Raw genomic sequence first — 27,679 nt, 5'->3', positions numbered from 1 at the left:
TGGGGATACAATTCTAAGTAGATTGATTTAGCCATCTGTGTTAGTTATGTTATTTAAATCTTTTATATTTCTGGTTTATTTTCTGACACTTCTATCAATTACTGTGAGAGATGAATTAAAATATCTCAGGGAGATAGGTTACTTTTCTCATTTTTCCTAATTTTTGCTTTATGAATTTTGAAGCCATAAGTTTAGAATGATTAGAGTTGAGCTTTTTTATTATGCTTTTATTTGCAAGGTTTGAAGTTATGAATTATTAATAAAGTTTGTGGAATGCATATTTCACTTGACAGATGTTAAGCATACTCAATATCTTTAACTTCTTTCTGAACAGTTTAGGGATTTTGTGATCTTCTCCTGACATATATTCAATTTTCCATCATTTTATTAATTTTCTTATCAAGATAATTTATTAATTTACACAATAAATGTTTGTTCATATTTATTCCCAGGTTAATATTTTGCACACAACTCTATCTGTGTGTTAGACTTTCCTAATTAAAATTCCTTTTATCTTTTCTAAAAAAAGTTTTGTTGTTGTTAGTTTTTTTTATTTCTTGGGATAGTAGTCACCAGGACTGGAGTGCGGTGATACGATCTCAGCTTGCTGCAACCTCTGTCTCACGGGTTCAAGTGATTCTCCAACCTCAGCCTCCCCAGTAGCTGGGATTACAGGCGTGTGCCATCATGCCCGGCTAATTTTTGTATTTTTAGTAGAGATGTGGTTTCACCATGTTGGCCAGGCTGGTCTCAAACTCCTGACCTCAGGTGATCTACCCACCTCGGCCTTCCAAAGCGCTGGGATTACACGCATGAGCCATCCTGCCCAGCCATTTTTATTATTATTATTTTTAAACTCTACCTCTTGCAAATAAGATTCAAGATTTGAGATTCTCAAAAATTTTTTAAGTTTTATTTTCATTTATAATGTCTTAATTTTGTTCTCATTCATGCAGTGTGGAGAATATTAACCTGAATTCATATGAGAATGACTTACACTGCTACATAGACAAGAGAGAAGGATCCAGAAATAGACAAGGGTGAAAACACTAAACAAAAACAAAAACAAACAAAAGAACCAACCCACTAAAGCAAAAACACTGGGCTGAAATACTAGAGGAGGAGGAAATGGCATCAATGAGAAGGAAGAACCTGATCTTAAATAGATAGTAGTACAAGTTTCTCTACATTTGCCCTTGTTTCTGTCTCCAGCCTCTTTCTTGCTCCCACTTTCCCTCTGACTCTATACTCTAACCACCTGAAACAACCTCAGGACAACAGAATGTGCCACATATTTTCATTCTTCCAGCTCTTTATGAATACTCTTCCCTCAAAATATAATGTCTGTTTGACTCTGTTCATTCTCTCAATCCTATCATTGTGTAGCTGAATTCTCTTGTTTTAAATCTCAACTTGGAAGGAAGAAAATCCTTGGTGAAACCATCTCTTAACTTTTTTCCTTCTGCTTTGAACTCTAACTACATTCTGCGTTTACCCCTATGCTGGCACTTATAACACTCAGTTGAAATTAATGATTAGTTGTCTACTTCTTAGACTATAAGGTTTTTAAGGGCAGGAGATGCATTGTGGCTCTTTCTTTGTCTCTGTGTAATTTGTCTAATGCCTTTCCCATATTAGACAATAAATGCTTGTTGAATAAGTGAGTGAATCAAGGAATAAATGGAAGGAAGAAAGGGAAGGAGGGAGAGGGAAGAAAACGAAGGAAGCGGGGAGGGGAGGGGAGGAGGGAGGGAGGGAAGTAAAGGTAAGTAGGAGGGTGGGGGGAAATCCTACACCTTGTGAGCCTGTAAAGAACTTGGTGACCTGGAGTGTAGAGTAGCCATTCACAGAATCTTCGATAATTTAAAACAATGCCTGTAGCTTTCCCAGGGATTACTATAAAAGCACCAAGGAAGTATAGCATAATCAATAAAAGTTTTAAAAATATTACATACTATTGACAAATAGTTGTTACCTCAGTTTAATAATCATGCTGAAATTTGTCTACATCTATAAAAATATCAACATGAATAAAATTTTCAAAAAGGGAATATTTATCCAGTAAACCTACAATCAGTTTTTTATTTCTTTGATCATCTCTAAAATGACAACGCTGGCCCTCCTCAATTTGATGTTATAACACAATGTTATTTATTTATTTATTTATTTATTCATTCATTCATTCATTCAAAGACAGAGTCTGTCTCTGTTGCCCAGGCTGGAATGCAGGGGCATGATCTGGGCTCACTTCAACCTCCACTGCCTGAGGCAAGTGATTCTCCTGCCGCAGCCTCCTGAGTAGCTGGAAATACAGGTGTCAGCCACCATACCCAACTAATTTTTTGTATTTTTGGTGGAGACAGGGTTTCACCCTGTTGGCCAGACTGGTCTTGAACCCTTGACCTCAGGTGATCCATCCACCTCGACCTCCCACACTGCTGGGATTATGGGCATGAGCCACCACCCCTGGCCACAAAATGTTATTTTTGCTGAGAAATTGGGTATATATTTATAAGGTTAGTGATATTTTTTAATTATAGAAATCATTTGGGGACTATCATGCATTCTAGAAGAGATGAGAAAAATGAAGTTTAGATATATTAATTTTTTCTGCATTTTGCTCATTATAAAACCTTTAAGTTAGATTTTCAAAGAGTGCGTGTTAAGCACTCAATTAAAAGCAATGATGTGCATTATTGCCATGCATTATTTTTTGGTATGCAATTGAAACTTCCCAGTTCAAGAGAAAAATAAAAGATTTGTGCTGCTTAATTGCACATACAACTTAAAATGATTTTTTTTTTAATTTCAAGACATTTTATGCTTTCAATTTAGAGTCTTTACCTCATTAACATACACTTTTCTCTAATTTGTGTCATTGGATCTTTGAAAACACTTTATTTCCTTTTTATTTCTAAAAACAATGGCTTTTGTTAGCCAGAAAACATCTTGAAATTGGCTAAGTGCATTAAAGTAATGTTGAGATAAAATCCTTTTTGAATGTAAAAGAAAGAATTTTCTATAAATCCCTTTCCCATGTTTACTTTACAGTCTACTCCCAAGGTTCAGAATTGTTTTTTAAGAAAATAATTTCATGATCTGCAACTTTTAGTTTCTTGTAATATAAAAAGGCTTTTATTTCTGATTTTATCAATTGATAATAAAAAGTGACTTTTAGGGATTTAGAAATATTTATGAATTTTATATTTTATTGACAATCACATAGACACACAAAATTATTTTTTAGTAACTTAGTTTTCATATAAATGTTGCATATAAGTGGATTCCTTCTGTATATTAGTTGGTATTTTCATAATTTTTGAATATTGTTTTTGTTCATAGAAAGCTAATTTACATTAACTTTATATATTAGCCTATATATTATATTGTATGGATCTAAACACTACAAAATACCCATTCAACTATGCCTTTTGATTCATACATTTGCCTTGAGAATTTTCAAATTAAGCAAATTCCTTCTCAAAAATAGATGAAACAATAGTTATTTCTAATAATAACAATTTATCAAATAGGAAGGCAGCCTAGAGAGGCTGAGTGATTGAGTGATTTTCTAACAGACACAAAGCTATTAAGTGGCAGAGTCAACCTACAACCCCAATTTTTGGACTACGAAAACAGTTGTGTTTCATTACACAATATTCATATATGTGTTTTGTAGATAAAATAGGATAAAATTTAGAAAACTACACATTGCTGGCCAGGCATGGTGGCTCATGCCTGTAATCCTAGCACTTTAGGAGGCTGAGGCAGGCGGATCACCAGGTCAGGAGTTCGAGACTGGCCTGGCCAATATCGTGAAACCCCATCCCTACTACAATATACAAAAATTAGCCTGGCATGGTGGTGCACACCTGTATTCCCAGCTACTCAGGAGGTTAAAAAAAAAAAAGGTATTTCTAGTTCTAGATCCTTGAGGAATTGCTACACTGTCTTCCACAAAGGATTATAAATCATGCTGCTATAAGGATATGCACACGTATGTTTATCGCAGCACTATTCACAATAGCAAAGACTTGGAACCAACCCAAATGTCCATCAATGACAGACTGGATTAAGAAAATGTGGTACATATACACCATGGAATACTATGTAGCCATAATAAAGGATGCGTTTGTGTCCTTTGTAGGGACATGGATACAGCTGGAATCCATCATTCTCAGCAAACTATCGCAAGAACAGAAAACCAAACACTGCATGTTCTCACTCATAGGTGGGAATTGAACAATGAGAACACTTGGACTAGGAAGGGGAACATCACACACCAGGGCCTGTTGTGGGGTGGGGGAAGGGGGAGAGGGGAGGGATAGCATTAGGAGATATACCTAATGTAAATGACGAGTTAATGGGTACAGCATAGCAACATGGCACATGTATACATATGTAACAAACCTGCACGTTGTGCACATGTACCCTAGAACTTAAAGTATAATGAAAATAAAAAATAAAAAAATAAAATAAAGAAAAATCCACATTGCTAATTTTTTTAATAATAGGATGTCAACACTTTTTATGTGTGTATTTTGTGTGGCACATATATAAAATATTAAATGATGTCTGTGAAATTGACTTTTACTATCTTTTATTTTAAAGAAGTGCTTAATGTTATCTAAATGCTGATTTCAAATATATACTAATGGCCATGCTAAAGATTTTAAAAATATACTCTGATTATAAAAGTAGTACATAGGAATAGATGTTCATTTATAGAAAATGCTGTGAAGATGATTTTAGTTTCTCATTTGACCTATTGAGATGATGTATTATATTAATATTTAACCATTTTTAAATTCATTAGATGAACTCTGCTTGGTTATGGTTTATTGTTCTTTTAATTTACTGCTGAGTTTGATTTGCAAGGATTTTATTTAAGATTTTGCATCCATATTCATAAGTGAGTCTGTATTCCGGTGTTCTTAATTTGTGCTATATTTGATAGATGCTCTTATCAGGATTATGCCAGCTTTATAAAATGAATTTTGAAACCTTTCTTCCATTCTTATTACCTAAATAATTAATACATATTTAAATAACTTTCTCTTGAAGATTTGATAGAACACCTTGGTGATTTTTTTCCATTGTTTGAATTATTATTTTCTTTTTCATGGGCCACTGTTTTATTTAATAACATAATTGTCCTATCAGGCTATGTATTTCTTCTTGAGGTTAATGTTGAATTTTTAATGGCCCAGGAAATAATCTAAATGGATGAAGATTTCCAAATATATTACCATAGCATGACATGGAATGCTTGCTTCCAGTTTTGCTGTTATGTTGTTTCTAATTGTATATGTATTTTCGCTTTTTAAATTAGATTTAAAAATTTTTAGTAATGTATTTAAAAAGAAAGGATTTTTAGATTCAATAATTTTAGAATTTTCATACTTTTAATGTGTTAATATGTACTTTTATAGTTACAATTTCTTCCTTTTTTCTTTGGGCTTATTCTTTTACTTTTTACTTTTCACTTCCCTGTTTTTCATGTTTAATGGGGGTGTGTGTGTGTGTGCGCGCGCATTCATTCTTTCCCCAACAGCTACAGTACAGTTGCATTTCCTGATATTCTTTGTGGAAAATTCTTTGAAAGTCATTTCTGTCTTCAATTTCTCTCCTTGCATTCTCACATAAGATCATTCCAGTCAGGATCTGCCCTACAAACTCTGCTTCAATTGCTATTAATGAATCCTGTTTTCTTCCTTACAACCCTCAGAAAATCTGATGGGATTCATTATAGAAACTATGACATAAAGTTATTTTAAGGCATGTTTTGAAAGGCATAAATACTTAATGCTGATTCCTCAAAGTTTAGAATATACTCAAGCGAATAGAAAATATTGATCTATGATATCGCCATCCAGATGTAGTCACTGTTAATTTTTTTTTGTATAGAAACACACAGGCCTTATAATATATAAAAATAATGATATTATATGCATACAGTAATTGATGGCATATTTCTTCTTTCATGACATAAAAACTTATTTCAATATTATCTTTTACAATTAATTTTAAAGGCTTTAGAGTCTCTTTTTTAACTTTTAAGCTCAGGGATACATGTGCAGGTTTGTTACACAGGTAACCTTATGTCATGGGGGTTTGTTGTGCAGGTTATTTTGTCACCCAGGTACTAAGCCTAGGACCCATTAGTTATTTTTTCTGATCCTCTCCCTCCTCCCACCCTCCACTCTCTCACAGGCCTCAATGTGTGTTGTTACCCTCTGTGTATCCATGTATTCTCATCATTTAGCTCCCACTTATAAATGAGAACATGTGGCATTTGGTTTTCTGTTCCTGTGTTAGTTTGCAAAGGATAATGGCCTCCAGCTTCCACCATGTCCCTGCAAAGTACATAATCTTGCTCTTTTTATGACTACATGGTATTTCATGGTATATATGTACCACATTTTCTTTGTCAGGTCTATCATTAATAGGCATTTAGGTTTGATTCCAAGTCTTTGCTATTGTGAATAGTGCTGCAATGAACATATATACACATGTGTATTTTAACAGAATGATTTATATTCCTTTGGGTATGTATCCAGTAATGGGACTGCCAGATTGAATGCTGCCTTTAGGTCTTTGTGGAATCACCACACTGTCATACACAACGATGAACTAATTTACAATCACACCAACAGGGTATAAGCATTCCTTTTTCTCCACAATCTCCCCAGCATCTGTTATTTTTTTTGGCTTTTTAGTAACAGCCATTCTGTCTCGTGTGAGATAATATTTCATTGTGGTTTTGTTTGCATTTTTCTAATGATCAGTGATGTGGAGCTTTTTTTCATATGCTTGGCCACATGTTAAGTCTTTTAAAAAGTGTCTGCTCATGTCCTTTGCCCACTTTTTAATGTGGTTACTTGGTTTTCTCTTGTAAATTTAAGTTCCTTGTAAATGCTAGATATTAGACCTTTGCTAGATACATAATTTGCAAAAATTTTCTCCCATTCTGTAGGTTGTCTGTTTACTCCGTTGATACTTTCTCTTGCTGTGCAGAAACTGTTTAGTTTAATTAGGTTCCATTTGTCAATTTTTAGTTTTGTGGCAATTGCTTTTGGCATCTTGGTCATGAAATCTTTGCCTGTGCCTATGTCCTGAGTGGTGTCGCCTAGGTTGTCTTCCAAGGTTTTTGTAGTTTTGGGTTTTACATTTAAGTCTCTAATCTATCTTGATTTAATTTTTGTTTGTGGTGTAAGGAAGGGGTCCAATTTCAATCTTGTGCATACGGCTAGCCAGTTTTTTTCTATACTAGCTATTTTGTCTGTCATTTCCTGAATAATTTTATCATGATTTTTAGCATCCTTGCATTGGGTTTCCATGTACTTTTGTAGCTCAGTGATCTTCATTCCTATCCATATTCTGAATTCTATTTCTGTCATTTCAAGTATCTTAGCCCAGTTCCGACGCCTTGCTGGAAAGGTAACGTGGTACTTGGAGAAAAGAAGGCACTCTGGCTTTTTGGGTTTTCAGCATTCTTGTGATGGTTCTTTCTCATCTTTGTGGGCTTATCTACCTTCAGTCTTTGAGGTTGGCTACCTTCGGATTTGTTTTTTGTTTTTTTGGTTTTTGTTTTTTTAAAATCCTGTTGATGACCTTGGGTGTTTAATTGTGATATAATGTGGATTCAGCCGACTGACTTCTGGGAGATTTAAGGGGGCCAGTGTTCATCTCCCATCTCCTAGACTGCATGCTCTGACTTGGGAGGACTTGTATTGGGCCCTGACTTTGCTCTTGGCTCCTTGAGGTTTGGCCTGCGCTGGGGAAGCTGAGGTGCAGCAGCTGCAGCAGAGTGCTAGTGGGTGCAGGGGTGTCTGTCTCCCTGCCAGCTTTCACCACAGGGGCAGAGGCAATGCAGCTTATCAGGGGGTGGGGGAAGGAGGCCCCTGCTGGAGACTCTGTGTGTGGTTGCATTGGAGGTAGTGTCGTCTTGGGGCCAGAGTGCCGGTCCGGGCAGGTCTGGGTGCCTTCTCTGTGCCCTGCAAGCAGGAGTGATCACTCAGGGTGTGAGAGGATCCCCTGTTCTCTGCACAGTATTAGCACAAGGGCGAGGCACTGGTGGGGGCGGGGCTTGCTGGCTGTGGGTCCTCCGAGGCTCTCGGAAATGGCCATCATTAGGGATGTTGAGGTTCATCAGTTGGCTTGCTGCCCTTACCACTACTCGAGGAGGCTCTCCTTGCCACCTTAAGTGTCCAGGGTGGTCGAGGGGTCCCTTCTTGCTGAGGTTTCAGAGGCCCGTGGCAAGAGCAGGTTGCTCCTAGCCAGTTCCACTCACCCATTCCTCCGGCACTGTTGTGGTTCAAAAATGAGCCCCCATATGCGATAGCCCTTGCAGGGTTCCCAGCTTTCTCCCCCTTCAACCCAGCTTGTGTGTCCACTCTTGGTGTCTTCCCTCTGAAGATCTGTTAAAAGCACGCCAGTAGTCTCAGTCCTTCCATGGGAGCTGTTCCACTTGTCTGCACCTAGTTGGCCATCTTGCCCTGTCTCTCTTTAGAGTTTCTTAAACCCTTGTCATTGGATATTAAGTGTGTTTTAATTTTTAAGTATTATAAACGAAGCTGTAATAAATATCTCTAAAACTTTTAAATTGAACATAACTATTCATTTTAAGCAAAATGGTATTGTGATAACAGATAATGAAAGTTGAATTATATTATACAGTAGTACAAGAAGCACAGGTAAAAATGATATATCTTAGCATTCTGCCAAAGCTTAAATAATTTGCCAGTATTTTCATTTTCCAAAATTCTTAAAACCTTAACTTTACCCTTTTTCAATTCACTTTTAAGAAGACATCTTTATGAATTGAATTGCATATCATTAACTCTGTGGGGTTATAAGACATGTCGCATTGTCTATTGGATCTTGTATGGCAACTGGTTCACAATTTTGTACTATATTCACCCTTTAATTGTATAATTTAGATGTTGGCATTGGCATTGTTTCCTTGAATATAAAATAAGTTTTGAACATTTAAACATAACCAAAACTACATAATAACTCTTGGTGATTAAATTGTTTAAATCTAGTCCTTCCTTCATATACCTTATGATTTAAATTATTTAATTTTTAAGATAAAAATTGTTTTTGTCTTTAATGATTATTATATTGTAAAAGAGATAGATTTTGGAAGTTTTGTAATTGATTTCAGTGAAATGGAGAGCTAAGAAAACTTACTCTCATTGCAATAAATAGCACATATTTAAAATCACTGTAATTTTGTATATATTTGATGCCATATGATTAACTCTTAGATGAATCTATCCATTTTAATTTTATATATATTATCTTTCCATATTGTCCAGCAGATTTCTTGTACTTCACAGTCTGCATTTAGAGGTAATTTCTGTGTATTAAATACTGTCAGTACTGGTTGCTAATAGTAGTATTCTCTAAAGGATAAAATGCTACAAGGTTGGTAAATTCAATCACTTTCTAGCTGCTGTGTTGATTTTGTATTTGACACAATAAAGCCTATATTCTGTATATAAATGCTAAAATTTTAGTTTTATGTTTAGGCATAATATAAAAATATTATTCAATCAATTTTAATTGAAGTTACTTTTAGAAGGGTGGATTTATAGGCTTCTTAAACAAGAGGGCATCAAGGAAATTTAAGGGTGTTACTTCTCAACTACTTTAGTGTAGCCAAAAATAGAGAAGTGATTATCTTTTAAAAAAATGATGGATCTGGCTTCTTTCTCATGAAATAAATATATATATACACACATATGTGTATATATATGTGTATATATATGTGTGTATATATATGTGTATATTTTAGGATCATTGTAAAGTCATAATTTCTTTCTTTAGTTTCAAAGGTCCAAAAAAACAAAGACATTTCACCCCAGGATATATCAAACCTATCTAGTTTCATCTGTACTTGATTAGATGATGAGATTTTGGACATTAGAGATAATAACATTTAGATGCAAGTTTGTGCTTTGGTTGGAGATTTGTGGGCACCCTCAGAGGAGGTGAATGTATTTTGCGTATGGGTGGGATGTGGATCCTGGACCCAGGGAGGGCAGTGTGGTATGCAGAATCTGGGTCCTCATAATTTGTGCCCTTCGTGTCATGCTTGTAAATATGCAAGGTTATATGGGCAGAAGGATTTTGTAGATGTAATTGTGTTTATAATCAGTGCCATTAGATTGGGAGATTATCCTGGATTGTAATGGTAATTACATGAGTCTTTGAAAGCGTAACTTTCTTCTGGCTGAGAGCAGAACAAGTCAGAGAAATGTAGAGTCAGAGAGTTCCAAAGCATGAGAAGCGCTCAGCCAGTCATTGCTGACTTGAAGATGGGAGGGGGCCACATAGAAACTGTGAAAAGATAATACATTCTGCCTGGAACTGTAATGAGATTACAACCTTAATGAGATTAGAAATGGTTTATCCCCCAGAGCCTCTAAAGGAGAGCCCAGGCCAACTGAAACCTTCATTACAGCTTGTGAGACCCTAAGCAGAGTCCTGACCTAGCTCACCAGCATTCTGACTTATAGAAACACGGGATAGTAAACAGGCATTATTTTAAGTCAATAAGATGATACTATTCAAATTGTTCAATTACATTTTGTGTCAGGAGCATTTTTAAAAGATTTCCTCATATAGAATTTGCAAGATTTTGAAAAGCGTATTCTTAAATTTTTTTTTTGTACGTCTAGTTGAGGATTTCTCTTTTATTAATTCTTCTAACTGGTTATATTTGGTTTACGAAGTAAATAATGATAATTCTTGTTGTACTAATTTACTAATTTTAAAAATTATTTATGTTACTCATCATCATTTATCTGGGGTTTTCCAGGAATGCTATTATTTCATCTGCAATTAGAGATATTTTTTATTAATTCTTATGCCTTCAATCATTATTTTTTATCTGATTACATTGGTTAATACTTTTAATACAATGTTACATAGTAGTGGAAATAAGTGGCATCCTTGCTATGCCACACTCTTAATGGGATTGCTACTAGTATTTCTATTCCGTTAAATATGATGCTGGCTTTAAGATTCAATATATGTTTTATCATGTTAGTAAAGTATTGTCACTTTCTATGTATTGAGTAGTTTTTAAAATTGGGAATGGGTATTGAATTTTCTCAAGAATCTTTTCTGCCTCTATGGAGAAGCTCATGTAATATTTCTCTCATTATCTATAATACAGTAAATTAAATTAATGGATTTTCTAATTTGAACCTTGAATTGTTAGAATAAATCTTACTTGACCATTATATCTCTCATCCTTTCTTAAACACACCCCAATTTTCTTTTTACCATCGCCATTAAACCTTAGGTCACCAGTGATTTCCATTTTGCTAAATCTAATCATTATTCTTTTGTCCTCATCTTAATTAACTTACACACACCACTTAACCAAGTTGATTATACCCTTAGCCTTGGAAATTTTTTTCTTTTGATTTCCAGAACACATTCTTCATGGTTTTTGCTACTTTTCTGGATTCTTCTTCTCAGTTCCCTCTACTGGTTTCTTTATATCTCCTCAAACTCCCAAAATTTGAGAACCCCAGTGCTTGGTCTTTTATAACAAATCTCATATATCTAACTGCCAACTCTTAATCTCCACTTAGATGTCTAGCAAGTATCTCAAGTTTAACTGTCCTAAAATTGTACTTCAGATGTGGAACCACTCTATAACCTGCATTCTTCCCTATTTCAGTTTATGACAATTCAAATCTTCTAGCTTTTCAGGCCACAACATTTGAAATATGCACTTAAATGCATTTATTTATTAAAATGAAACGTTCATTTATTTTGTGAATTTCTGGGCCAAAGAATACACATGTTCAGCTTTAGTAGACAATGCCAAAAAGTTTTCCCAAAGCATTATGCATTTTTCTATGCCTAACATCATGTCTGAGAGATCCAGCTTCAGATTCACAGTACCATCTAATATTGTCATTTATTTATTTACTTACTTACTTTAGAAACGGGGTCTTGCTCTGTTGCCCATTTTACAGTACAGTGGCAAAATCACACCTCACTGTAACCTTGAACTCCTGTGCTCAAGCCATCCTTTCACCTTAGCCTCCCAAGTAGCTGGAACTACAAGTGTACACCTGGCTTTTTTTTTTTTTTTTTAATAGAGATGGGATCTTGCGATGTTGCCCAGGCTGGTCTTAAACTCTTGGCCTGAAGTAATCCTCCTGCCTAGCTCTCCCAAAGAGCTGGGATTTCAGAAGTGTGTCGCAGCACCTGGCCAGTATTTATTTTTAATTGTAGTCCTTTTGGAGGACTCTGCTTTCAAATTTGCATTTCTCTGATGACTAATGGGGCTAAACATTTTAAAAGCAGTTAGTTAGAATGTTAGTCAGAGGCTAGCACAGAGACTCGGACTCAAAATTTCTCCTCCATGTTCTAGTTGTGACCTATTTGTTACTTCTTTTTGATATTCTATTTTCTGGACTGAAAAAAACGGATATTTGTTAATTTGAGTTTTTAGGAATCTGAAAGAAAAATTTAGGCATTGAAGTGTTGATTAAAGATGAATATACATAAAGGCCTTCAAATTCATCTAAACAGCATAGTTTATCATTTATATGAATGATAAATTATTTTATCATTTAATAACTTAGTATTTCTGTGTTTAATCTTCCATTCAAGTTGCATATATTAAGAATATACCACATTTAAGGCTGAGGTGAGAGAATGGCATGAACTGGGGAGGCGGAGCTTCCAGTGAGCCGAGGAGATTGCACCACTGCACTCTAGCCTGGATGACAGAGCAAGACTCTGTCTGAAAAAAAAAAAAAAAAAGAAAAAAAATATATACCACATTTAAAGCATTACTCTGTGAATTTCTAATATTACTAAATTACCAATTATTTTAAATGTTGCACAGTCTCTTTCCTCAGAGATAGAGTTGTGCTGAACAGTTTTTCCCACCCGGATGTTTCCATTATTTTTATTCACAACTATTAGCAGTAATTTATATTTTGTGAATGAATGTTTCAGCCAATTTATACAAATGGGATTATGAAGATAAGTGTTGCCTTTCTTAAATTCTTCTTAAATGTTATTAAGTAACATATTCACTGAGATAAATGGTGTAAAATAAATAGATCTACAGATTTAGTAATTAACCTTATCTCCTACTGTCTTCTCATTTCTGATTCCCCGTAAAATAGTCAATGTTACCCGTATAATGTGTCATTTTGCACATATTAGCCTATGCTCCTATAAGTATATATTAGGTTATAGTCTATATATATATCTGTATTATTTGTTTTTGCTATCTGATTTTCACAAAAACAAGCTTGTCCAGTACACACATTTAGTAATCTTGCTCTTTTACTTAAAAATATTTTTTTAAATTTGATGTGGATATACATCAAGGTTATTAGATATGAATCTAATGCACTCTTTTAAACAGTAAACAAATATTACATACTAGGAACATGCCATAATATCAATCAGGGCACAGCGCAGGAAACAGAAATCCCTCTACTTTAGGAGAAAAAAATTTAGATACCAACAAATTTGCAAATCTGGCAGAAAAAGCCCTGGGTTGGACATCCAAAAATGTTTCCCAGATTGAGCATAGAAGCTACAGCATCTGAGGCTGTCCATGGAACTCTTGAGTTCAAAAGCCACAGTATTCAGCCTATCCCTGCTCTGGGATCAGGAAGCTGGGGTCTCGAAGTATTAACCACTGCTGCTAATTCTACAGTGCCTCAGTATCCATAGCTGGAAGATGGGCACTGCAACTCAGCTACAAATAGCTCAAACTTAGCTCAAGTCTTCATGACCTTACTTGCCAGTAGAGATAATACATACCAAACTGAACTAAGCCAGAAGCAAACAGAAATCAGGAAGAAGACCATTACCTTCCACTTTCCATAATATACATAACTAAATCTCTGATCTGTTGAAACCAATTTGCATCCTAAACTTTTTCAGCAAGTAAAACCAGAAACCCCTCCCTCCCTGCTCCTTTCCTTGCCCTGCCCTCCCCTCCCCTCCCCTTTCCTTCCCTTCCTCTAAATAAAACTAGAAAAACCTCCCTTCCTCTCTTCCTCCCTTCCCCTTCCCCTTCCCTTCCTTTCCTCTTTGTATCCCTACCTTCCTTATTTTCCTAGGCTTTGCTACCCAGGAAAGCCCATTAGAAGGAAAATGAAATGGAGGTTTACTGACCAGTAAACATGATTCACCTCAATGACAATGTATTCAATTATTTAACTTTTAAATAAATTCAGATTGAAAAATAGTTATTAACCACTGCAAACAATACTAAAATGAATAACTTTATATTTTTTGTTGTTATGAATTGGTTCTTTCTATGTGATAGATTCTCGAAAGTTGAATTGTTGGATTAAAACTAAATATGTTTTTCAAAATACTTATTACTGAAATATTTTCTAAAACATCTGTATACATATGCACATATATTTATATATTAGGAGCAATAGAAATGTATGATTTCTCTCATTTTTCCCAGAATGGTAGGTATTTTTAAATTATACCAACCTAATTGTTGCATTAAAAAGTGTTACATTAATTTCCATGTTCCTGCCTGATAGCAAAGTAAATACATTTTTTCCTTATTAGCCATTTAAATTTCATTTTCAATGCAAAGATTTCCATTAATGGTATACTATTTGATTTTAGATATTCTGATGATTAATATTTTTGAAGTTGTATATTTATTATTATTTATATTGGGAAAGGAATAAGGACATAATACTAGTGACTCCATGGATCTTATTACTTAGGCCAGGGCTAAAGTAATTGTACTTATCCAAAAGTTGCAGATTGCAAGAATTACACATGCAATGCTTAAGGTGTGCTCATGATTATCTCATAAGTTCATTTAGTAGGCCTTCCACAAGCATTTATCGAAGGCATAGTGGTGCAAATCATTAATTTTGGCTCTTAGTCACTGAGTTTTCATGTTTATTTTTTGATTTTTTTTTCCACTGAAAAATACTTTGTAAACCTGACAAAGACTGACAATTGTTTGGTGTGTAAAATATAAAATAATTTTATGCATCTGAGTTACTTGAGGCTAGATAATATTTTCAAGGGTTATTTATGTTGTAGAGTCTGTCAGTATTTTATTTCTTTTTATGACTGAGTAGTTTCCATTTTCTAAGTACATGACATTTGGTTTATCCATTCTTTAGTAGATGGACTTTTGGCTGTTTCCACTTTTTTTTGACTCTTAAGAATAATGCCACTCTTAAACATTCACTACAACTTTTGCATAATATGTTTCATTTTCCTTGGTTATATATCTAGGAGTGGAATTGCCAGGTCATGTGATAGCTCGATGTTTAACATTTTGAGGAAATGCTGAACTATTGTCCAAAGTGACTACAATATTTTACATTACCATAGCGATTTATAAGAGTTTCAATTCTAACACATTCTCAGCAAAAATCAGTATTATCTGTCCATTTTTTCCCCCTTTTTAAATAAAGCCATCCTTAGTGGGTATATAGCGGCATCTCACTGTGGTTTTGATTTGCATTTCCATAGTCACTAATAATGGAAAGTGGCTTTTCCTGTGTTTGTCATTTGTATATCTTCCTTGGAGAAATGTCTTTTCAAATCTTTTGTCCATTTTCTATTCCGTTCTTTTTCACTTTTTATTGAGTTGTAAGTATTCTTTCTGTAGTTCGGATATTAGACACTCATCAGATAGATTATTTGAAAATATTTTCTCCCACTCCATGTCATGTCTTTGCACTTTCATGTTAGTATACTTGAAGCAGAAGATATTAAAAAGTTTAAAAACTAAAAGTTTGTAATTTTGATGGAGTCTTATTTATCTATTTTATCTTTGGTTGCCTATGCTTTAAGTATCATATCTGAGAAATCACTGCTTAACCCAAAGTCTCAAAGACTTATATCTATGTTTTCTTCTAAGATTTGTATGGTTTTAACTATTACTTTATATTTTGTAATCCAAGTTTAGTTAATGTTTGTCTATGGTATGAAGTAGAAGTCAAAATTCATTGTTTGTATGTGGATATTCAGTATTTTCAGCAGCATTCTTTGAAAACACTATTTTTTCTCATTGAATTGTCTAGACACTGTTGTTAAAATCAATTGGTAATTAGTGTAGTATGGGTTAATTTCTACATTCTCAATTTTATTCCATTGACTTATATGTCTTTCCTTATGCCAGTACTACAATGTCTTGATTAATGGAGTTTTGTAAATCAATGAGGAGAGCATTGTCATCTTAAAAATATTAAGTGTCTAAATTCATGATTACAGATATATTTTCATTTAGGCCTATTTAATCCCTTTTAACTATGTGTTGTAACTTTCAGTGTACAAGTCTTGCACTGTTTAGTAAAATTTATGCCTCAATTTTTATTCATTTTGACACTATTATAAATAAAATTGTCTTAATTACATTTTTATATTGCTTATTGCTAGTGTATAGAAATACCACTAATGTTTGTGTGTTGTCTTTGTATCATGCAAGTTGTAAAATTGTTCATTAGGCTCTATAGTTTTTACAAATAGATTATTTAGGACTTTCTCTACACCAATCCTTTTATCTGCAAATACAGATGTTTACTTCTTTCTTTTCAGTCCGGAAATGTTTATTTCTTTTTTTTTTTTCCCCTAATTACTTTGATTAGAGCATCAAATACAATGTTAAAAAAAGACAGTGAGAGCAAATATCCCATCCTTTCTGATATTAGTGATATTATCCACTTTTCATCAAGTATGAGGTTGGCTTTCACGGGTATATTTTATCAGGATAAGAAAATTTCCCTTTATTGTTACCTTACTGATTTTTTTTTTTATTACAAAAGGGTATAGAAATATTTCAAGTGATTTTTCTACATTCATTGAAATAATGAAATGGCTTTAGTCCTTTATTATATTAATATGGTGTTTATTACATTTACTGATTTTTACATTTTGAACCAACCTTGCATTTGTAGATAAATCTCACTTCATCATGGTGTGTAATCCTTTCTGTATGTTTATGGATTCAGCAACTATTTTGTTAAGGATTTTTGTGTCTATATTCACAAGAGATGTCAGATGTCAGTCTATATTTTTCATTTCTTGTGTGTCTTGTCGGGATATGCTATCACAGTGAGACTGCCTCATAGAATAAGCTGGTAAGTGTATATTTCTTTTCTATGTTTTGGAAGATTTTGTGAAAGACTCATCTTGATTCATCTTTTAACATCTAGTAGTATTCACCAGTAAAGCAGTTTGGTTCTGACTTATCTTTGTGAGAAGTTTTTGATGATTAATTCAGTTTATTTGCTTGTTACAGATTTATTCAGATTTTCTGTTTCTTCTTGAGTAAGTTTTGTTAGGTGGTGTATTTTTAGGAATTTATTCATTTCACGTTGTTTATCTAATTTGTTGGCATAACATGTTTTATAGTATTCTCTTATAATCACTTTTTGAAGGTTCATAGCAATACTCTCTCTTGAATTTCTGATTTTAATAATTTGAATCTTCTATCTTTTTTCTTGGTCAGTGTATATAGTATTTTATCAAATTTCTTGACCTTTCCAAATAACAAACTTTTGGTTTTGTTGATTCTCTCAATTTTTTGCGTGTATTAGAATTCATATTTTTCCCACTGCAGTTTTTTTTAAATTGATTTTCATTCTTTTACTTGCTTTGGGTTTAGTTAGCTCTTTTTCTAATTCTTTTAGATGTAAAGTTAGGTTACTGACATAAGAACTTCTTCTATAATGTGGGCACTTAAAGCTAGAAATTTCCTTTAAAGCACTGCTCTAACTTCATCCAATAAGTTTCAATGTGTTGTACATTCATTCTCTTTCATCTCAAAATATTTTCTAATCATTCTTGAGATTTCTTCTTATACTTGCTGGTTATCAAGGAACATATTGTTTAATGTTCATATGTTTTGAATTTCCTTCTGTTATTTCTTTCTGTTGTTGATTTATAATTTCATTCTAATATGGCTGGAGAAGGCACTTTGCATGACTTCAGACATGCAGTATGCAGTCTCTATTTTTGTTAAATTTTCTATTTCTCTGTTTAGTTCTGTCAGTTTTTGTTTGATGTATCTTGAAGCTTTGTTGTTGGGTGGATTGATATTTGTGATTGTTATGTCTTGATTAATTGACCCTTCTGTTATTATAAAATGTCATTCTTTGTTTGTTCTAGCAATTTTTATTCTAAAGTCTATTTTGTCTGATATTAATCTAGCCACTTCAGCTCTAACATGGTTGTTGTTTGCATGGAATTTCTTTTTCCAGCCTTTACTTTTAACATATTTGTGTCTGTGATCTCCCATGTGTCTTTTGTGAACAGTATATGATAGGACCATTTCTTTCAAATTTATTCTGTCAATCTCTATACTTTAATTAGAGGGTTTAATTTATTTACATTTAATGTACTTACTGATAAGGTAGGATTTGTATTTGCCATTCTGCTACTTATTTTCTCTGTGTCTTATGTCTTTATATTTTCTCTATTCCTTCATTACTGCCTTCTTTTATATAATACTTTAATTACTTTGTAATTGATTTGACTATAAATTTTTATACTATTTTCCTAACAATTGCCCTGGGAGTGGAATTCACAATTTAATTTACAAAAAATTATTTTGGATTAATACTAGCAATTTCATTAGTATACACATTTCTTCCTCCTCTATAGCTTTCTTTCTTCCTTTATTTGTCTTGATATTGTATAAATTATATCTTTATACATTGTGTGACTATCAACAGAAATTTACAATTAGTGCTTTATGCAATTGCTTTTCAAATTAGGCAATGAAAAATGGTTACAAAATAATACATTTATACATTTTTAATATTTACCTATACAGTTATGATTACTGGTTGTCTTTATTTCTTCCTGTGGATTCAAGTTACTGTCTAGCATTCTTTCATCTCAATTTGGAGGATTCCCTTGAGTGTTTCTTATAGAACAGGTTTATCCCAATATTTGATTATCTGGGAATGTCCTAATATCTCTATGTTTTCAAGTTATAGTTTTGCTTGATATAGTATTCTTGGTACTTTTATTTCTGTATGTTGTATATGCTAGTATATACTTTCTGTTTCCCATTGTTTTGAGTGAAAAATTATCTGTTAATCGTATTGAAGATCCTTGACATGTGAAGTGTCACTTCTCTCTTGTTGCTTCCAGGATTCTCTCTCTGTCTTTGACTTTTGACAGTTTGATTGTGATGTATCTCAAGTATATATCTTTGAGTTTTTACTACTGGAATTTCTTGGGCTTCCTCAATGTATAAATTAATGTTTTTTAAACCAAATTTTGGAAGTTTTCAGCCATTATTTATTTGAATATACTTTTTGCCTCCCCCCACTTTTCTCTTTTGACTACTTTTACTTTTGTATATATATTGGTGTACTTCATGGAATGTCACACAACTATGAAACTCTGTTCATTTTTCATTATTTTTTCTTTCTGTTCTTCAGTCTAGATAATCTCAGTTGACTTATCTTCAGGTTTGATGATTCTTTCTTCTGCCTACTTGAATATGCTGTTGAGTGCAGATAGCAAAAATTTTTTAGTTCAGTTATTTTACTTTTCAACCGTCAAATTTATATTTGAATTTTTAAAATAATTTATATCACTTTATTAATAGTTTCTATTTGCTAAAACATTATTTTAATGCTTTTAGTTCTTTAGATCCTTGAACATATTTATAATTTCCAATTGGATTAATAAATAAAATGTCTAATTTTCCTCTGAGACAATTTCTACTGACTAATTTTTTATTCTCTATAGTCTGTACTTTCTTAATTCTTTGAATGTCTCATTTTTAGTTGTTGAAAACTGGACATTTTAAATATAATGTATTTATACTGGACATCATATTTTCACTTATCCTTAGGATTTGTTCCTGTTGCTGTTTGCTGAAGTAGTAATTTTTGTTGTTTTGTTTAGGGAACTTGCTAACTTAATTCGATAAAGTCTGTTGTCTTTCTTATGTGCAGCCCCTGAAATCTCTTCTGAGCTGAGGGTCTGTTAATCATTGGATATTAATCCTTAAAATCTGAAAAAAAAATTCTCTCTGTCTTTGCAGAAAAGTTCTGTGTGCTTGTTTAGGTTCACCTTCAATAAACAACCAGGCAGTTGCCAACTCTGCCTTAGTTTTGTTATTGTTGTTGCTTCCTGCTTGCATAGAGCCTCAAGATCAGCAGGAGGTGAGAGGTTAAATGGCTTCTCGGATATTTCCAGAACATGTGAATACCCTGGTCTTTCACACATTCCTGGATATTTGCAGCCTTCTAGATTCCCAGGAGTATGTTGGAGCTTTACAAAGTACTATGGATGTAATTCCACCAGCTTTCCCTTTTTAGTTTGTTAGTTCATCTACTGTTTGTTCCAATTTTTAGCCACTATCTCAGGTGGCCACAGAGTTAATCAATTGCCTGTAATTTTTTTGGACAACCATGCTCTGGGGAAAAAGCTTTTCTGGGAGAGAGTTTTTGTGCTGGTGAACTCTGCAGCAAATCAAATGCAGACATCCTTGCAAGTGGAGGTTTCCATAAAAACCACCAGAAAGGTCCAATAAAGACAATTTTTTTTTTGAGAATGAGGCTTTGAAAGCATTCTAGCCTGATTCTGCTCCCTCTGGTGGCTGCCAGAAGGCTGCTTTTAACAACAAATTATTCTTTGAGGCTTCTGTGGAGCTGAAGAGATAGGACTAGAAGGTGAAACACCACAAAGCACACCTTACTAAGCTTAGGCTGTTTTTATTAAATCAGTGCTCCCTAGATTGTTGCAAGCCTTTGGCTAATTTTGAGTGCTGACAAGGCTGATTTGACTTTTTTTTTGCCAGTTTTTTTTTTTTTTAAATTACATTTATATAGGAGGGAGTTTTCAGAGACTCCTGCTTCACTATTTTCCTTGATGTCTCTGCAAGGACATAATCTGGGAATGTTGGCTTTTTATTTTACATTTTTTCATGGTCTTCTTTTATAATTTACATTTTGTTTATGGTGGTTTTTTTTTGACACACATTTTTATAAAATGTGCTGTCAAACCCATCAACAGATCTCTTAGTTTAAGGTGACACTCTCCTTTAGCCCAAGATTATGCAAATGAAATTTTATTGATTACTCTAATTTGAACATGTTCTGTGTTTGCATTTAGATTTTTATTCCTCTGAAACTTTACTTTTGTTATTATATGAGTTCGATGTGAGATATAGAGACCACTTTGAATTTTTCTAAACAGAGATTTCGTATTATTTCAGTACCATTAATTAAACAACTTCTCGCTCACTGAATTCAGATATCATTTTTTTAAAATATTGATTTGGATTTATTTCTGGCCTTTAATTTTTCCCTCTGATCTTTACTATGATGAGGAAAATAAATGTTGCCTTAATATAGACATATTATAGGATGTTTCAGTATCTGGTAGCAAGTTTCCAATATTTATTTTTCAGATAACTTTTGGCTAGTCTCAGGTACCTTTTTTCCATGTGAACTTCATTTAATGCAGTTCAAAAAATACTCCATTTTGCTATATTTTTACTCTAATGTTGAGAGAACACACATTATAATCTATTAAACCTTTTTGTAATAAATCATCCTTTTCATGTAAAACTTGATTTAGGGTACTTAATAAGAGTTTTTGTTTACTTTATATAAGTCCTCTACTGTTTGTCAAATTTTTTCCCAAATAATTTATATTTTTGAGAAAACTTTAAAATTATTTCTTCTATATTTTAAAAACAGATTATTACTCTTACAGATAAAAGCTGTTCGTTTTCTAATCCTTATATCCCAGCCATTTTACCAAAGTTGTTAATTGTTGTTTTAAATAGAATTCTTCTATTTTTCTAGGTATTTAATCATGTTATTGAAAGTTGAAGATATATTACCTATTCATTTTCAATATTATAATATTAATATTTGATTTTATTATGTAATTATGTTTACTTAGTCTTTCCCAAAGCGTGATTAATAATAATGGTGATAAAAGAGATAATATGGTCTTACTCTTGAGTCTAATGAGGATACATTCAGTATTTTATAATTTATTTTGGTATTTGCTATTGTTTCTTTATATTATATTTGAATAATTTTTTCTTGTACTAGTTTTTTTAAGATATGAAAACTAGATAGTGAGTGAATTTATTAAATGACTGTTTTGCAAAGTGTTAGCATACTTATTTTCTCCTTTAACTTGTTGATGTGATGAATTATAATTCTGAATTTTCTATTGTTTTTCAATTTTTATGTAACTGAAACAAATTCTACTTTATCATGATTAATTTATTTTTTACCTTATGGAAGGATGAAAAGCTACATAATTCACTTTATTCTGTATATCTTCTTTCTTAGCTGGAAGATTTGAGAAGAGTTTATGACCAACTAATCTGGAAGCAAAAAAGTCAGGAAAATCAGTATCAGGAAGCAGTTAATGATTTTTATGCTGCAGTAAGTTGATTTTTTCCTGCTTCCCACTTAGAATGCCATTCTGTATTTCCAAATATTAACTCATATATCTAAAAGTTATTTCATTATTATACCTTTTGCCTTTTGATAATTAGACATGTATGAATGATTCTTTTATTCTCTTCTTAAAGAAAAAAACATGGGATATTGAGCTTTCTGATGTTGCAAAAGATTTTTCAGCTATTTCTTTGGCATGTACAAAACTGATGGAAGACAATAAAAAACTTGGGATTGATATTAACAAAATAACAGAACAAATCAATGAAAGGTAAATTTGCAAATACATTTTTTCTTATATACCATAATACAATATATTAAATATAACAAATCTCTCCAGTTTGTGTCCCTGGAGTGATATGGTGGTGTTTTTGTTTATCATTAGCTTAACACGCAACGTCCAAATCTTAGTGACTCAAAATAAGAAGGTTGTTTTCTCACTCATGTAGTAATTTAGCTAGTAATAGAGGGAAAAGTACATTAGTGAGATCACTCAATGGCTCTTGTAGCTTCCACAGGAGGGTGATACATGTTAACACCACTCACATTCCTTTGAACAAAGCAAGTCACATGGCCAAGTCTGATGTCAGTGGGATGACAAGTCTAATTCTCTCAAGAATAGACTGGGTGCGGTGGCTTACGCCTGTAATCCCAGCACTTTGGGAGGCCGAGGCGGGCGGATCACGAGGTCAGGAGATTGAGACCATCCTGGCTAACATGGTGAAACCCCGTCTCTACTAAAAATACAAAAAAACTAGCCAGACATGGTGGCAGGTGCCTATAGTCCCAGCTACTCGGGAGACTGAGGCAGGAGAATGGTGTGAACCCGGGAGGTGGAGTTTGCAGCGAGCCGAGATGGTGCCACTGCACTCCAGCCTGGGCGACAGAGCAAGGCTCTGTCTCAAAAGAAAAAAATAACAAATAACAAAAAATGAATAGATGTAGTGAATTATTGGGAACACAAGTACATCTGTCACAAGCACTGGGAATGCAGCTCTATTTATTGGGAAGGATTTCTTTCCATGGTGTATTATCTTGCTTACCCAGAAAACACCTTGAGATGTTACTTAATTATTTAATCATTTAATTTACCCCCAATTTTTACTAGGAATTAAAAATTAAATGGATAATTTTTAACAGTGGATTACATGGTGCAGAACAGAGAATTAATAAACGGTAAAATAACGTGAAAGAGAGATTAAGAGATTTGCAGGCAAGAGTCAGGTCTACCATATATCTAAGTCATGTTCCTAAAGAAGAGAAGATTAAAACACAGGACAAAGAGATAATTACCGATTCATATGTCAAAATAGTTCTTATATTCTTGTTTCTAACTGGTAACTATATATATGTATTACATTTATGTATATGTGCAAATAATTTTGTCTATTTCAAGTATTTGCACATATAAACTGGCAAGTCTATATATATATGCGGCAAGTATATATTGCATTACAAATGTATGCAAGTGTAATTTTTCATTTCCTAAAGTTTTATTTGCTTTTTATCCAAATCTGCTAGGTCATTTTATGATTTTTTGTTTGACACAGATACTTAAAGCTTATCTTTTATCTCTTAAACTGTGTGAATAGTTATAATCTGCACCTGATAATTTAAATATCTGTAGTCTTTGTCATTTGCTTCTTATTCTTCTAGCTCATGCTTGAGTGCCTTTTTCACTTGTATTCTTGGCTATTTTTTTTTAAACCATGTGTAGTTCACTTGCTTCTGAGCACTATTTGCAGAAAATCTTTGAGTCCTAGGATAAAGTTGAGTTAATCATTGCAAACTTATGTTTATGAGGAAGGTTCTATTTTTCAACTTGTGTCCTTGGATATGCTCTAAACTATGATTTTGTTTCCTACGCCATATTTAACAAAGCTCCATTTAACCAAAAGTTCCAATGCCTTAAGAGCAATGATGTCTTCTCTATTTAGCACTGTCTGTAACACATTTGTTGTAAGTAATTTGAAAAATACACAACGTACAAAAGGAGATTGAGACCCTAACATTGTTTCGATACATAGAAATTAATATATTACTGAATTTTTTCCTTCTTACTAAATAATTGTGAGTTTTGATCTTATTCCCAACATGACATAATAGTTTTTTTCATGATATTAAACAACTGTTAAATACATCTTTTAAATAGCTGTATAATAGTTTATTCTATGGATGAACTATGATTTATGTAATAATTGCTGTTATTTAGATTGCTCTCATTCTTACTCCTTGTTGTAAATATTACGGCAGTGGATATTTTGTTTAGAAATCTCTATTAGCATATAATACTTTTAAAATTTCCACTTCGTCTCTAAAACTATTTTCCAGAAAGACGATCCCGTTCATGAGGCCATGCAGTACATGAGCCTGTCCTCTCACACACCTGTGCTAACTTCAGTGTTATGGTTGTAAGAAATCTCTCCCAATATGATAAATGAAAACTATCTTCTTAATATTGTTTTGAACTCCATTTATTTGATTACTAGGGAGGTTGAATATTTGTACATCCTCTATTGAATTCTACTTTTTAAAAATAATTCTTGTGTGTTTCCAAGGAAGAAATGAGGAACTCAGAGTTCTAAGGGGAAAAGTGGCTTTCCTAAAGTCCCACAGCTGGAATTTAAAATCTGACTTTCTGTATTCAAGTTCCGAATATTAACCTCCTCTCATTTTTTGCAGTTTAATCTGACTTAAATTTAACTGACATTTAGTAAATGTTCAAATATGCGCGATAAATCAATCAAATAGTAACAATCACAAATAGTAGATCTAATGTTAAAATTGCTGTTATTAATATTTTGGGGCACAGATAAGATGGTGGTGGGTTCACAGAGTGACACTTTTGTGTGGCTGAAGCTTAGAGAAAGTGCATGATCTGACCCTGTGTGCTTGTGTCTGCCTAAGTGTGTGTGTGTGTGTGTGTGTGTTTACATGCAATACGTGTTTTTATGTGACAGGCCATCAGGAGAAAACATTGAGGCTAAGGAACTATCATGCCAGATAATGAATCATTTTAAGGCATTTGGACTCAGCTGAGGACTATAGATGTCCACTAAAGAAGCCCTATGATCAGACTTTCTTTTTAAATATGTCATTTTAGTGGTATTTGGATGAGTTAAGGTTTGAAAAACTAGTTTGATGATGGTACCAGACATTAAATGAAAAATGTGTAGGTGAAAAAAAGGAAGGTTGGAGGGTAAATGTCACTATGTTTGATTGGGATTGTGTATGGCACAATACAAGTATAAGTATCTGGAAATCATTTTGATTTGTGAGTCTGAAATTGTGGAAAGATGGTCATAGAGATAGATGTTAGATGTAAAATGCAGAAGTACTTTAAATTGTCAGGCAAACATTTTCACGATTTTTCCTTCATCTGTTTCTTAAATATTTGAATTTTTATAGGTAGAATTTTATGGAAAAATTATAACACTTGGCCATATATCAGTATAATGTAAAATTTCCCCAATATCTGATAGGGCAGAATCAATAAATATAGTTAATGGCCTTTATAGACCCCCATCTACTAACCCATAGTTTGGTTTTTCACGAAATCGTGACTATCTACTTAGAAAATATAAGAGGAAACCTCATTCATTAGAAAATTATACCCAAAATGCAACTAAGAATACATACATAGAAAGTAGGAAGTTTCTATGAAGAGAGTACCAAATGTGATTAAAATACATTTTAAAAATGAATAAATAGAGGGATATGTCAAAAATTTGAATATGACCCAATTATGAGAAAATGTCAAGTTCTAACCAAATAAATTAAAAGTCTTATTGCAATTGTAACTAAACTCCTAATGTAATTTTATTTTATAATTTAATAAAATAACTAATCAGGGTAATTTAAAAATGACTATTTATGGGGACAAATAGCTCTATGGTATATTTCAGTGTGAAAAAGATTATATAACTGTTAAACTCTGTGGTATTGTTCAAGGTTGAGATAGCTAGAAAACTGAAATATCATTATATACCAACAGCAATCAATTAGAAATAAAATTTAAAAGATATCTCTTACAATATAATTTTGAAACATCAAATCCACGAAATGAATCTAGCAAGGAGGTATCTGATAATACTACCCAGAAGGCTCCATAATATTGTTGAAGCAAATTAAAGATGTAACTCAATAGAGGGGGGCATACCTTGGTCATAAATTGGAACACTCACTATTACAAAGATGTTCATGCAATTCTAAGAAAATTCTTATCAAATTTTGTGTTTATATGCATGTGTGTATACGTGTAAACTTAAAAGCTGATATTAAAATGTATATGGAAAATTAAAGGATAAATATTTAACAATGTTTTAGAACTAGGCTTCACAAATTATAATACCACTTTTCAAAATTAATAATAGAGCTCAATATGTAAAATGACTCTTTACTGGTGCTAGGGTAGAAAGATAGACCAGTGGAAATGAGTAGAAAGTCCAGAATCCAACCTACACGTATACATTCATTAGATTTGTGACAAGTGTACCACTGTAGTGCAGCAAAGAATAAACGGCCTAATTGCCTTATGAAAAGAAAGTCTTACCCCTACCTATCTAACAAACAATAGTCTATTTTTTTTGGAACATAGGTGTAAATGTGAAATTTTAAATAATACAAAATTCTAAGAAAACGTAGAAAAATATCAGTAAATATGAGTCAGGTAAAGTTTTCTTAAACAGAAAAATAAATACCATCATAGAGAAAAAAACAGATGAATAAACATTTCATTAAGACAGACAAAAGGTAAACCACAGACTGATAAAATATATTTGTTATAGCTATATCTGAGAAGATAAATTGATAAACCAAAAAAATTGGTGAAGAAAAATTAGTAAATTATAAAATAATCTATATATAATGTAATGATAAATATAAAATGACAAAAATAATTAAAACTTATAGAAAAAGCAAATAATCGAATAAAAATCTGCAGAACGGAACAATCACTTCACAAAAGAGGATAAACAAATGTATACTAATCATGAAAGAGTAGAATGAATAGGTAAGATATAACATAGTTATGCAAAGTAATACTCTGCAGCAGTGAGAATAAACAGATTTCAGCTACACACAACAACATGAATGAATCTTAGAAACATAATATTATATAATCTTGTTCAGAAACAGGTAAAATGGTCGTAGGAGTCAGGATTGCAGTTCCTATTGGGTGGTAGTGACTGAGAGAGCACACTCCTGGGATTCTGCTGGTCACGTGTAATATATATGTATGTATT

At 32.9% G+C, this 27,679-nt stretch overlaps 1 protein-coding gene across 3 annotated transcripts in view; it reads left to right on the top strand.

Annotated features, from left to right (window-relative positions):
* Nucleotides 1-27,679, top strand: part of CCDC178 (coiled-coil domain containing 178) — a 542,262-nt gene that overhangs the window by 159,146 nt on the left and 355,437 nt on the right. For all 3 annotated transcript variants that reach the window (XM_011974390.1, XM_011974388.1, XM_011974389.1), the window contains exons 13-14: nt 22,326-22,421; nt 22,571-22,707. In XM_011974390.1, coding sequence (XP_011829780.1) covers nt 22,326-22,421; nt 22,571-22,707 — 233 coding nt within the window. The remainder of the gene's footprint in view (nt 1-22,325; nt 22,422-22,570; nt 22,708-27,679) is intronic.

This window comes from Mandrillus leucophaeus, unplaced genomic scaffold (genome assembly GCF_000951045.1).
Source record: "Mandrillus leucophaeus isolate KB7577 unplaced genomic scaffold, Mleu.le_1.0 Scaffold145, whole genome shotgun sequence".
NCBI classification, from domain to species: domain Eukaryota; kingdom Metazoa; phylum Chordata; class Mammalia; order Primates; family Cercopithecidae; genus Mandrillus; species Mandrillus leucophaeus.
This window is presented reverse-complemented; position numbering and strand designations above follow the sequence as displayed.